The 13,035-nt window shown below is 44.1% G+C and overlaps 1 protein-coding gene across 3 annotated transcripts in view; it reads right to left on the bottom strand.

The window, feature by feature from the left end:
* Window positions 1-13,035, bottom strand: part of BRAT1 (BRCA1 associated ATM activator 1) — a 437,354-nt gene that overhangs the window by 319,057 nt on the left and 105,262 nt on the right. For 2 of the 3 annotated variants that reach the window (XM_069647597.1, XM_069647599.1), the window contains exon 3: window positions 9,725-9,879. In XM_069647597.1, the coding sequence (XP_069503698.1) occupies window positions 9,725-9,879 (155 nt within the window). The remainder of the gene's footprint in view (window positions 1-9,724; window positions 9,880-13,035) is intronic. The other variant, XM_069647598.1, reaches the window with a different exon arrangement.

Raw genomic sequence — 13,035 nt, forward strand, 5'->3', positions numbered from 1 at the left:
CCTTGATGGGTAGAGGCACCTAAAGAACTTGACTTTAAATCATTCCATCCTTGGCACTGTTTTATTTAAAGCTTATCTATTACTTCTAGAACGCTTCTCTAGTACATATATCTTTATATCCAACCCAATACCTTTTATCGTGTGTTAGGCAGAATCCTGTGCAGTGCCCTTAGGGACCACTACACACAATTAAGACTACAGGTGGCAATACAAGTTTTACCTTTGGTACAAGCCTGTGCTACTATGTCAGAGTGGTAGCAGTGGCGGAACAGCCAGGCCTATCTCAAGAGTATATGAGCAGTAGCAGAGATTACACAAAGGGACCACAATTACTGTGACTCAAGCAAACACTGACTCAAGGTTTCAGGTAGAAAAATATAAGTACATTTATTTGAACAAAAACCACACGTTAAATATACTACAACTAACCAATTCACTTTGTACAGTATGTCTCAAGGTAAGTACCCTGTGTTTGAATTAACCAGTGTTATGCACAAACACGTTACCGCGGATACGATTGCGATCAATTTTTGAAAGTTCGGGCTACTAATTAAACGCGTATCCGTAACATGAAATGCTACCGGGACAAAAATACACTTAGCACCTGAGATACTCAAAGGGAGTTGGAGGCAAAAATCACAGGCAATATTTTGGTTAGGCAAACAGAATCGAGAAACACTCATAGACAAGAGTTCAAAAGTCAAAGGGCCGGTGCCAGGGTCAAGTGACACCGGGGCCTGTTGCCGAAGATCACACAGTCAGATAGTTCACGATTCAACGTAGCCAAGAGTATTTCGATATTGTCAATGTTCGGAAGCAAAAGTTATAAGAAGGAGGGAAGACAAGGGCAAGCTTGGAAATTAAGAAAAGGGGTTCATCCAGTTTCCTCAAGCAGAACACAGTACCTTATTCCAATGATGCAGCTGGTGCCCTGGCAGTTGTTCCTGTTGGTTTCCCGCAGACCCACAATTCCTGGAGCTTCTTTGTGAAGGAGGACGTCTGAAGGGGGTCTGCGCCACACAGGGATGAAGTCGGCAGCAGCGACAACCAATAAAAGGTGCGCTCCTTAAAAATACAGGAGAGGCTCTTCAAATGGCTATCCGGACCACTACAGCTGTGTGCAGCGATTTCGACCAAGGAAGAGGATCCTCTGGCTGTGGAAGACGAGCTGGTTATCCCCACCAGGTTCAAGGGAAGAAGACTCTGGACTGGATCTCCTCTTAGTCGTTGAAGGGCAGATAGCTCAGGACTGCACCAGGGCTTCCCCGGGACAGGGTAGTTGCAGCAGCCGTCGTTCTCTCAGCTTCTCTTTGGTTCCTTGGAGTTCCAGTGGCGACTCTCTGACTTCAAGCCCAAGAGACCTGCCTTTTATGCGAAAAAACCCCATTCACACAGCCTGGCTGTCAATCACCCAGCACGGGGTTGTCCAGCCCGGACAACTACCCTGGCCAATCATGACAAAGTGCGACTTGGGTTTCCTAGGATACCCTGTGCAGGGTTGTGACTACACCCCTCCCTCACATTCAGCCCACCTAGACACCCAGGCGCCTTGAGGAGGGCTTCTGAGCAGAAGCCCGCCAAAAGACGGTGAACAAAGAAGGCAAACCTAGTTTGCCGCTCAAAGTAAAACACAAGAAGGACTTTAACAAAAAGAAATGGCGAATAAACCCAACCAGAGCAAAAAGAAAGATGATTTGGTCAAGCGGGTTTATGTTCGAGGCTAATATAATAGCCAAGAACAATACTATGTTTATCTAATATAATCGCGGTAGAAAAGTTAGGGTAGATACCACTGCCACCAGCCAAGTCTAAATGTTAAAAGAGCGAAACAATGCTCTAGGAGGTACAGATAAAAAGGGATACGAATTAACCCTTTCCAGTACTCCATGGAAGATGGGGTGTACTGGATCTGTGGTAGATTGACTAAGTAAAGTTAATGGTAACTTTACCCTTTTCTGGGGGATAGTAGTCACCTCAGAAATGGAGTCGGTGGGAAGTCTAAACGACAACCCTGTGCCACTGCATAGAAGGTGCTGTGTGACACACACAAAGAAGGGGGCTACTGAAGTGGTGTACTCCAGAGCCCACAATCCCAAAAACAGGTAAAAACACGTAGCAAAATACAAGTAATAGTGGTGAAAAGCTCACACTCTTACCAAGTGGAAAAGAAACAACTCCAGAGATCCAGCAACGCTGCCGAGGGACTCACTAGGTAAGGGAAATTAGCCATAAAATGAGAATTCTCCCTAACATTGTGAACCACAATAAAGCATTGTTGAGCAAAATTTGTGCTATGCTGCTTGAAATCCCTGGATAGCCCAATGTACCAGTGTAGTAGCCATTAGGATACTAATGTTTTTCTTTTAAGTCCTATTCCCGGCCATTTTGTTATGCCACCCCTGTGCCAGTGCGGACCATGAGGGGGTGGGGGGCAAGTCGAGTAATAGTGGCCCTCTGGGATGTTTGTTTGCTATGTCAGGCATCAAAATCTAAGATTAATGAGAAGCTTCTGGTAGAGCAAATACATCTCCTGCTAAGCTGTGTGGTGATGGTTTGCAGGCCTGCCATTTAGAGAGGAATATGTAATGTAAACAGCAGGCTACTTTAGAAAACAAACTTAGGGCAAACGTGGAGTCCAGCAGGAGGTGGGCTGTGAAGAGCAGAGCCTGGTGGAGTAACAGTAGTACCAGAAAGTCTGTCCCTGGACTAACTTGCATTAGCTGAGGAGATCTTTGGTGTGTACTGAGGGGAAGGCACTGCTATGAGTGTGAAGGCTGCTTGTGGCTGGAAAGTAAGCAGCACAAGTCTGATACCCCTGCTTGCAAAGCACTAATGGAGGTCAGTCAGCAGCATGGCCCTGCAATCCCCAATTAACAGCACCTGCTAAAGTACCACAGCAATTTGCTTACAGTCTCTGCTCCACAACAGAAGGGGGCTTCACAGCAGCATAAACCTACACTTACGGATGCGCACAGCTCTGAGGTTGTTCAAGCTCATGCCTGGATGAGCTCATCCAGTGATTATATTGTTAAGGCATTTTGGTACTTAGTGCTTCATTTAACATGGGATCATTTAGACTACAAGTTCAAGAATGCAAAGGAAAAATAGGACTGATTGTACTACTCGCACAAGATACAGGGGTCCAGCTTGTAAGGCCAAATCCAACTGTTAAACTAAAGGGATGTCTCAAAAACATCAGGAAACATATTGCAGGTAATTAGGCTACCTGTCCTCTCAATCGGTCAATCACACTACATCATTCCCACAGGATGTGACGTGGCCAACCCAGGGCCAGGAACTGTACTAGACCAGTTGAAGCTATTGTACAAGGTGCATGGCTGGGCTCACATGTGCACAACAGTGCTGTTGTCCTGGCCTTGTGGTTTCCTTAGACAAAGGAGGGCGCTTACATTTATGGATTAGGCATAGGTGGGTCAGTCTGGGAGGACGGAACGGAGGAGATTGGGTGCAGGATGAGAGGACAATAATCTAGTGGGTATGACTTTTCTGTAGCACTTATTGTAGAGCATTTTTATTATCAGAATAATATTGTGATACAATAACTTTTGACATTGCAGCATGTGTTTGATATGGTTCATAGGCAGCAGGAGCATAATTAAATGTTGCTGCTAGAACTATTCGTTAGCAGCAAGGGAATTAATTATGTGAACTTAAATTGTCAATATCTAGTGTGAATTTTGCAAGAACATGGATTGTGTTCAAATGGGCGTGTGTGAAGTTTGCAGAAGAGTAAAGAGCAAGCAATCAAGGAAGATGCACCATAGAGATGAAATAAACCAAACCACTGACTGTTACCCTAACATGATTTTTTACATAATATGTTGGTCCAGAGAGCGGCAGAGTAACCTTCAAATGCCCAGGTTCACCATGCTGTGATGCAGAGTATTGCCTGTGAACCTTCTCTGTCGTTGCTCAGTGTTAAAATGGACTTCCAAAAATCAGCCCTAGTTGGAGAGTTTGGGAAGGTTACCCTATTATGGTGAACAGAGAAGACACTGAGAGGTTAGCCACATCCAATCAAGGTAAGGTAGCAGAGCGACAAGGCATAGTCTCAGGAAGGGTCTGAGAGTGGTTTAGGACTACAATGAGTTCACAGAGAACAACACCAATAAATCTATTTAAGCAGGCAAGGACATCAATATACTATAGCTTATTAGGCCTTTAAAATACACCCTAAGCAAGTAAAACCTTTAGTGAAATATTGTCACAAAAACCCCTACAAAACAGATAAATACATTCATCATTACGATAAATAGAATAGCATTTGATTCAATGACCAGTGCAGCACATGTAAGTACTAAGATACCTTGGAAATAGAAAGGACACTGTGGGGTAATCAAAACAGCTTCCCTATCTCTTATAAAATCCAACCCTATGTTGATTTGGGGCGCTGTCCCCAAAAGTCACCAGTTTCAAAGTAGATACTCGTCAGATAGATAGATTTATAAAAAGATTGACAGTTCCAGTGGCTATGATTTATAAGTGTCAAAAATGTAATGTTCAGTAAAGTAGAATCAATCAATCCCAGCCCTTAGGATACTCCTAGAAAGGGATCCATGAGCATGCCGATGTTGTGAATGACTTTCCTGCCTGGTGCCCGTTTCCCTGAATGCATGGGGTGTGAATTTTAGGTATGATGTCATGAATGGAATGCTAGGAAAGTGACTGGAATGTTGAGTGTGAAGGTGATTCCACGCAAGGCAGTTGTAAGATGTAGCCTGGGTGGTGGGGGACAGTGGGCTCCTCTCTATATTCCACCCCCCGCCCCATCTCCTTGATGTACTTGATATGATCTGATGAACAGTGAAGCTGATTAAAGTAACGTTAATAATACCTGCGGCCGACCAGAGTATCCTTTATGAGTAAACCTACTTAATTAAATCCAACAGCCGCCACTGGCCAAAGTCACGAAAGAGCGATTTAGGGTCAGGACTACTCCTATGTTACTTAGAACAGGGGGCAAAGGAACAGGTATGTAAACATACCCACCTGACTCTGATTCTTCCACAGACCACTGCTGCTGGTGCTCTGGATTCCATTGGGGACACACTCTTCTGTGCTTTGTCACGTCAAGGAAAGACGAGGGTTGGTGGATGCAGAGGTCACTTTCAGCGTTGAGATTTAGTTTTGGCAGGTCGAGGTGCACAGCAATCGGTTCCAAACGAGAACAAATTAAGACTCCTGCGTGACAGACCATCTCACTGAATTGAAGGGGAGTTGCAACGGGAGTCACCAAGGTCTCGTGGCAACGGATGATCTTCAGAGGATGAACACAGGAGCAGACGCAGCACACCATTTGTTCATGCAAGAAGGATAAATTTGCAGGAGCCGGCGCTTTGTTCTATAAGCTGTAAATCTTCCAGGTTCCAGGGATATGCTCAGAAAGGAGACACCCGCAGAGAGGTAGCCCAGGAAAGAGCTGGTCAATCCACCGGTGGGCCCAGGGACACTTCTGAAGTCACAGATCCTTGAGTAGGGGTTGAGACTGGTTGTTCTTGTCAGTCCATGGTTTGAAGCACAGATGAAGATCTTTGTGACAAATCAACTTCCGAGGTACCAGTGGTCCTGGGGTGAATATCGGTCTCTAAACCATCAATCAGCCCCACACCTCTAATGAACATGAATGCATCTAAACAGATTGGCATAACAAGCAAATGATAAACCTACTTGTCCAATTTTTGGTAACGTGGCAACGGCAGGCTCATCTCCGAAAGGTTGTGGATTGTTGGTTAGTTGCCACACAGCAAAAATACAATTATTACCCAATGATAGAAGGCCCTGTCCAGTCAAGGTCATATCAAAAATATCTACTTTATTTATATCACAACAGACACGAAATACAAACCACCCTGCAAAGGAATGCAGAGGACAGACATTTTCAAAGAAGGAACAGGGATGCACTCTGGATACTGACATGAGGGTAGTCAGTTTGGTTAATAACCACAAAAGTGTAAGTGGATTCAGCAGAAAGTGAATGGGTCTCTGGGAAGGACCAGGCGGAAAGAACTACAATATACCTTGTGCTGTAGATGTTCTTGGTGCTTGACAGGGTTGAGTCGGCTTCACAGCGCTTTGCAGGCTTCTGTGACAGAGTTCAATACGGGAGTCAGCTGCAGATATCAGGCAGCAAGACGGTTCAGCGAATTGAGCTGGACTAACAGCTGCAGGCTGGCCTACACAGCGGCTCAGGAATCGTTCAGTGCTGTTTGGCGGGTCTGAAGCACTGGTCGAGACGTCTTGATGTCTTTAGGCGACTGCGGCTTGACAACTGTCAGCTTGCAGTCGGTTGCAGTTCAAGGAACTCAACTGGCTCGAAAATGTCCTAAAAGGCAGGCGTCAGTAGATGCTCATCGAGGCACTTCTCCCAGCTTCTTCAATGGGCTCATTGTCGTCCTTTAAGGCGGATTACCCAAAGCTGAGGAGTGTGTTGCAGGCAGCTGCCTTGTCCTCAGGTTTAGCTTCAGAGACCTTGCAGCACTTCCTATCCAGAAAGATTGCTGCAGGGCACGTTGTGTGCTGGCTGGGTACCGGTTCTGGAGCGGCTGGAGGGTCCTCTGAGTTCTTTATCTCCCTCTGTTCCCTGGGAGATACTTAGGGGAGGGATCTTGCTTCCCTCTTTGGAAATCCTGGCCTCCCCTCACTGGTGGAAGATGCAAGGCAGACTGTACCTTCAGGTAGGGTCTAAGTTTGAGTTCTTCTTTGTTACTTCAAGTGAAGTCTTCAGATGATCTGCCAAAAGTGGGACACAGCAATTGGTGTAGGCTAAGCCTACCTTAATGAACCAATCCTGGGGTCCCTACCAACAATCTCCTGTGTGTTTGAGGTCATAACCAGAGTGCTTTGCAACACGAAAGGTAAAGCGGTGAAAGCGGGAATAAGGTGTGCCCCAGAGCTAAAATGGTGGAAACCTTCTCCCAACAGAAAGATCCCCAAGCACCTGTGCTCCCTTGTGATACTAAGTCCCACCCATCTTCATGTCTGCTGTTGATCGAAGGGTCTCTCTGGTTAATGGATCTCTGTGGTTCCTGATTAAAGGAGCAGGTCTCCTTGAAGCTGCGGCAAGACCAGACTCTCTGGCTCCCGCCAACCACATTCTTGTACATTATGGATGGGGTCCCCCTAGCAGGGTGGCTTACTGTAAACAGCAGACCCCAGACATGACAGTTCACTTGTCATTGATACTGAGGGTGGGAGCTGGCTTTAGGTTGACAGAGTTACATATGAAGGGTTGTTGGGTTTCCAGTCTCCTTTGTTAACCTCTGCAGCCAGGCCATGTGTGGGCCTTTCTCAAGTACCCTCTGTTTGTGTGTTAATAGCTGCCACTAGCTGCAGGGCATAACAAAAGAGCAGGGCAGATCCATGGAGACTTAGTTAAACAGGCTGGCCATGGCAGGGTGAAGGTTGGCCCTACCCCTTCCTGGAGATGACATGGGGCACTCCGGGCTGTAACAGTGCAACTAAATATGACAGAGCAGACTGTGCATGTAGGCTGTGTCACAGGTCTATGCATTTGTCATGGTGTGAGCATTGGAAAATGTGTGTGGATTAGCCCTACACATGCTCCACAGGTTGGTTTACCATTATTCTATTTAATACAAAATTTCAAAAAGCTCAGGCGAGCGCACACCCACCATGCACTAGGGGTGTCACAGTATTGATTTTTTGACGGGATGATAACGTGCTTATAAAATGATGGTATACCGTGGTGATAGTGGCATAGCACACAAACACGTTAAACCATTGACAAATATTTTGCTAGGAAGTTATGATTTTTATTTGTTCTCAAATGTGTGTCAGTAAAGTACTAATTATTTTCATACTGCACTCCAACACAGGGCTCTTACTATTGGTCTGGATCCACTACGCAGTATAAAGCTACAAAAATGATGATCTCAAACCGACTATCCCAGACATATTTTACAAGTGCTGCTGCACCTATTAAGGCAACTAATTGCTTTATTTAAGTGTGCATAAACTACGAAAGCACTCCGACGCACACTCTTCTAAGCATCACTAGGGTAAAGAGAAATCTGGACTCGCACTCCTGCTGTATCAAAAGAAAGTACTCTTTGTGAGGTCAAGTGTTGTCTTTGGCAATTAAGCATGTAATTCAGGCACTGGTAAACGGCTCCCATTTTGAGCTGTCCTCCTGGCAATCAGTCTCTGATCATCTGGAAAGTGGACATTGAAGTGAGAATGCGCAAACCACTAGTGCCAACTTTTCATTACAGGGCCTGAAATTCCACTGAAAACCAATCGAGGGAGTCTGACCCCTACCCAGATAGAGGGGTTGGTTAAGAATCTATAGGCAGGACTAAACATGTAACATCTCAGCAACAGTTACTTAACCAGTTGCACTACATTTACAGATTTCTGGTTTGCACTTGTCCCTCCAAATTCAAAGAACATTTTGGAGATCCCTGATACTGTTCAAAATGACTGCATTACATCTGACTTTAAAGCCAATAGCATATCTCCTGCACACTGACAATGCACACATATCACTTAGGCTGTAGGACCAGAAAACTGAAATGGTTAAACGTCTCTAAAGGAGCAAAGTGAGGTTTCTGCACCCATTGCTAAAGGGCCAATTGTCCTCTTCTCTTTTACCCCATGTAGTCAGCGCATATTTTCACGCTATAGAACAAAGGTTTCCCGATGATCGAGGTACCACGTCTCATGATGAGGTGATGGTATATACAGTATATATTATTTTGAGAATGTGTGGGTTGCGAAGAGATTGGTATCGTGTTTACATGGTCTGGCATTTTGGGCCACTGCTTTGTGTTCTTGTTCCACTGTACGGCGAGCCACTAAACTGTACTTGCTCGTCAGGCCAAAGGTTGCCAGCCCTTCCCCGTCTACACTGCGGTTAGTTGATGTGTCCACAACCTAGTACTTAATTGTTACATATTTGCACAAATGTCACTAGAGGCTCAAAGTGTATATTTTCTGTTTACCTGTGTAGTATAATGTATTGGTTCATCTACTGGGACCAGCTTTGGCCTTTCCCTAAGCGAGCAAAGCCAAGACTGTTCTGCTATTGTTTCACAATAGAGTGCTTTTTGTCTATCTTTTGCTTAGAACCCTGCCTTACCCTAAGGATATTTTTACACCCCTCAATACAGGGCTATAGATAAATCTTCCAAACACTTGCAAAAAGGTACACACATCTGCACTATGCCCATCTGGTTCACATTTTAATTAGACTAAAGGAAAAACTGCTGTAATACGGTAGGTTATTTGCAATGTGCAGAATATTTTACGATGGAGGTTCAAGGGTGCAATCAGAATTGAAAGTTGCCATGCCGAGGGTATAAATGAAATGTGGAATGCAATGGAGGGGATTGGAAAATGTCTGGGCACAGTTGCTGTTGAGACCTAAAGCTGGAAGGGTCTACAGGTGACGTTTGGGGTGTTCATGGTATTAATTAAACACTTTTCCATTAAACCGCGGCTAGTTAACACAACAATAAAGACCTATGACACTACATAGCTATAGGTTGCTCTATTTTAGGTTAACTACAACAGAATCATGTACATTTTGCAGCTTTCAGGATAATTTCATGTAAACCGAATTGTAGCGTTGCAAGTGTCTCGTTAGATTGATCTTTTAAAGCAACTTTTTTAATAAGCAGTTTGCAATCCTGGAGACTCTGGTCTATGGTGCCATTTTATTCAAAATTTCAAAGGGTGTGCTTACTAAGAAGTGCTGGAACCCACATTCAGAAGCAGCAAACATGCCTGTCAATCGAAGCGTAAATGAGAGGAGAGCGGGATCAGGGTCCTCCAACTTCTGTACCTGTAGAATTAACTCAGTCAGGCATGGATTCTCAAGTAACACCAAATCACCAGATCCTAGGAGCAAAAGACATAAAGAAGCTAGTTATATACAACACAGACCTAATGGATTAACATACTCATCCTTGTCCCAGCCACAAAAAACTAAGGGTGTGTCACTGTCATGACCTCTTCTTGACCCTTACAGAAAATGCACACATTATCCCCATCTCAGAGAAACGTAGTCCTGTTTTTTGCCTCTCTAATCAGTTCTCGGCATTCAGGTGTACTGCCCCCGACAATGAACAGATGGATTTACTTTTATTTTTATGTGGTTTTGTGGACAGTTAGAATTAGCACTCATGGAAGGGGGTAATATAAGCATGGCCCTGGTTGATTGCAATATCTGCCGACTACCAGGAGAAATTGTGGGGAGGGCACTGCATTGTGGCAAGTGAGGTTTTCCTTTCACATACTCTCAAGTGCTCCCCATAGAACCCTGTACCAAGGCGCAACTTGGGTGGTTAGAAGTTGAGGGAGCGAGGTGTAGAGGGAAGGCCATGGGGGAATATGGTTAGTACCTTCTGAGAAGCTAGGCTATTGCAGTCACTTAAGTGAAACTCCCCACTTTCCTCATCCAAGGAAACAACCTGGGTCTGCGTGCCAGACCATTTGCTACAAGAGTGATGGAGTAATCAAAAGACAATTTGGCACTAGCTTTCTCTGTTGATTAATCACTTGGTGGATTTCTTTAACAAAGTCTTGAAGCACAAGGTGAAGCATGACCACATCTTTCCAGGCCCCAATACTTTCTCGGATGAAGAAAGCAGAGAGTCACAGACGCAAATGAGAGTTTAATATATGTGCCTTTGGGATTCAAGGTAGGTTATTGCTCCTGTCAGAGAATTGGTGACGGGTTTATTGAAGAACGGGTTCCCATGCCTTAATCATAGTTATGACGCCAAGGTGCCAAAGCAAGAGGACAAATGTGATATAGAAAATAAAGGAAACAAAAATAGCTGCAAATAGAATGATAATGGTTGCTACTGCCACCTTTTAAAACACTGTGCAGAAATAGTGCAAATTTAGTACAACTCAAAAACTCTCTAACTGTGACATCTGAAAGTTGTACAAAAATACTTTATAAAGAAAAAATAAAATAACGATAGGAATTTTAAAACCCTCTTCTTTTCGCTACGATGAACAACTTGAAAGTAAACAACAAACTGGTACTCATCAGGATATCGCACAAAAATGTTCTCTTCCATCCAACGCTGTTCTATTCTTTGCTCTATCCCTACCACAGATAAACTAAACATACACTTATCCTAAATAGGGTTACTCCCACTCCATTTGGATTCTGGTGGCTGGTTTCTGAAAACCCACCCATTTGTCTGTGGTTCTCTCTCTCAGGCGCTGGTACAGTTCAGAATTGGGTCCTTTAAGTCTTCCTCTCTTCTCAGAAAAGGTTGCTTGAGACCGCAATGCAAACGTACTAATCAGTTCAACAAAAGTCCATCTCCACATTGGAGTAGCTGTTTTTGTAAACATGTTCTTGGTTTGCAACAACATTATTGATCAGTCCTGGCTTTTCTAATTTCAGTCTCTCGTTCACTTCTACTAGGTATTTTAGGCTACTCTGGCTTGTCACATCTGTTAGCCTGGCGTGTGCTATTTAACAACTGGATTACGTTACATACTTGTCAAAGTTGGTGCTAGGGGTACATTTGTCAATTACTCATCAGCAGTTTAACTTCACTCGTGTCTCTTATCACACTAATTTTAAAAATGTTCGTTCCAGAGCTCACCATACAATGTTGCTGCTTGCAACCTTGGCTTCAACACAGACCGGTCTTGTATCAGTCTCCCCAACTCATCTGCTGTTGTTCTTCTCCCCGCCTTGATCATTGACACGGGAGGGCCCCGGGTATCTTCCACACAGAATGCAGGATTCTTCAGCCTGTTTTTCCGGTCTTCCGCTTTCCAATCTCAAGGACTAATGAAAGCAACGGTTCCTTGTCGAAAAGGTCAAGGGTTTATCCCTCCTTGCGATCCCTTTCCGTTTCACTGTCTTTCTTCTCTCGTTAAACTGCCATCTCCGAACTGCTGTCCTTGTGTGTTTTACCTCACTCAGATTGTGCTCTCGTGCTCTGCCTTTTATCCATGAGGGGAAGTGTAATGGGAGTCAGGTGTGAGTGAATTGCTGATAGCGAATACCACAGTTTGTTACACAGTTTACCAGACACTGCTGACAAAAAAAAGCCCCTCTTTGTTTCAAAATATGCATACATTACGTAGAAAGAGAACGAAGCAGTACACTTGTTTTTCTTACATCTGTTAGATATGGGTTGAGGTCTCTTTAAATTGTTATAGTAAATGACTGTGTAATTTTAACATATGAGGATGATGTACGGTCACCTGCCCCTTTAAGACATAGACATTACCTTGTAGTAATGTAATGGGCGTCCCAGGAATGATGCCTGAGGAAGTTGGACGATCGCTGTTAGATAAGCACTAATACTAAGGCAAGCTAGTCGCAGAGGCATCCGTATGGATAGCGTAGCAATATAGTAGTAGATCTTTGAGTGAAAACCGCATAGGTTAAAACTTGGGTCACGTGTGTGACTGATTTTACATTTGTTCAGTTGCAGTGAGTAAACTTCCATCCCGACAAGTTGGGTTTACTCAGCCGTGAGATACACACGAAAAGCCTATTTAACAGATTGGAAGAAGGCAATCACAACCGCGATCTAGAAGAATGCCACAGGTGAGTATAAGGTATGTAACTGCTGATGCAGAGTAAAAGAATTCAAACAAGCCGAATTCAGGGTGTATACTTATGTAATATCGTCATGTATACTGTTGCAGGACGTTTGGACCAGTGTGGTACATTTCGATATTGTAAAAGTACGGTATAGAGGCATCAGGAAGAAAAGTAAATAGCACGCGAGAACTGCAAATTTAATTGACAATAGAATATACTTACTCATGACCTTGACAGAGTATCTAACGAAATAGTGTAGAAGAGAGTAGCCCATAGGAGGTAGAAGTTGTGTAATACACGCTGTTTAGAGTACAAAGCGGCGCTGACCGGCTATACTTTGGTGTTTCACCCTTTTAGAATTGAGTCTACAATGAAGACACTTTCACTTTATCGTGTGTGACGAATTAAATAATAAGAACACTGTGAGCCTCTTGTGGGTTATTAATTATCCTGTAAGTGAGGTTGGATAT

The sequence above is a fragment of the Ambystoma mexicanum genome, chromosome 2q (assembly GCF_040938575.1).
Source record: "Ambystoma mexicanum isolate Mex_15411 chromosome 2q, UKY_AmexF1_1, whole genome shotgun sequence".
Taxonomy (NCBI): Eukaryota; Metazoa; Chordata; class Amphibia; order Caudata; family Ambystomatidae; genus Ambystoma; species Ambystoma mexicanum.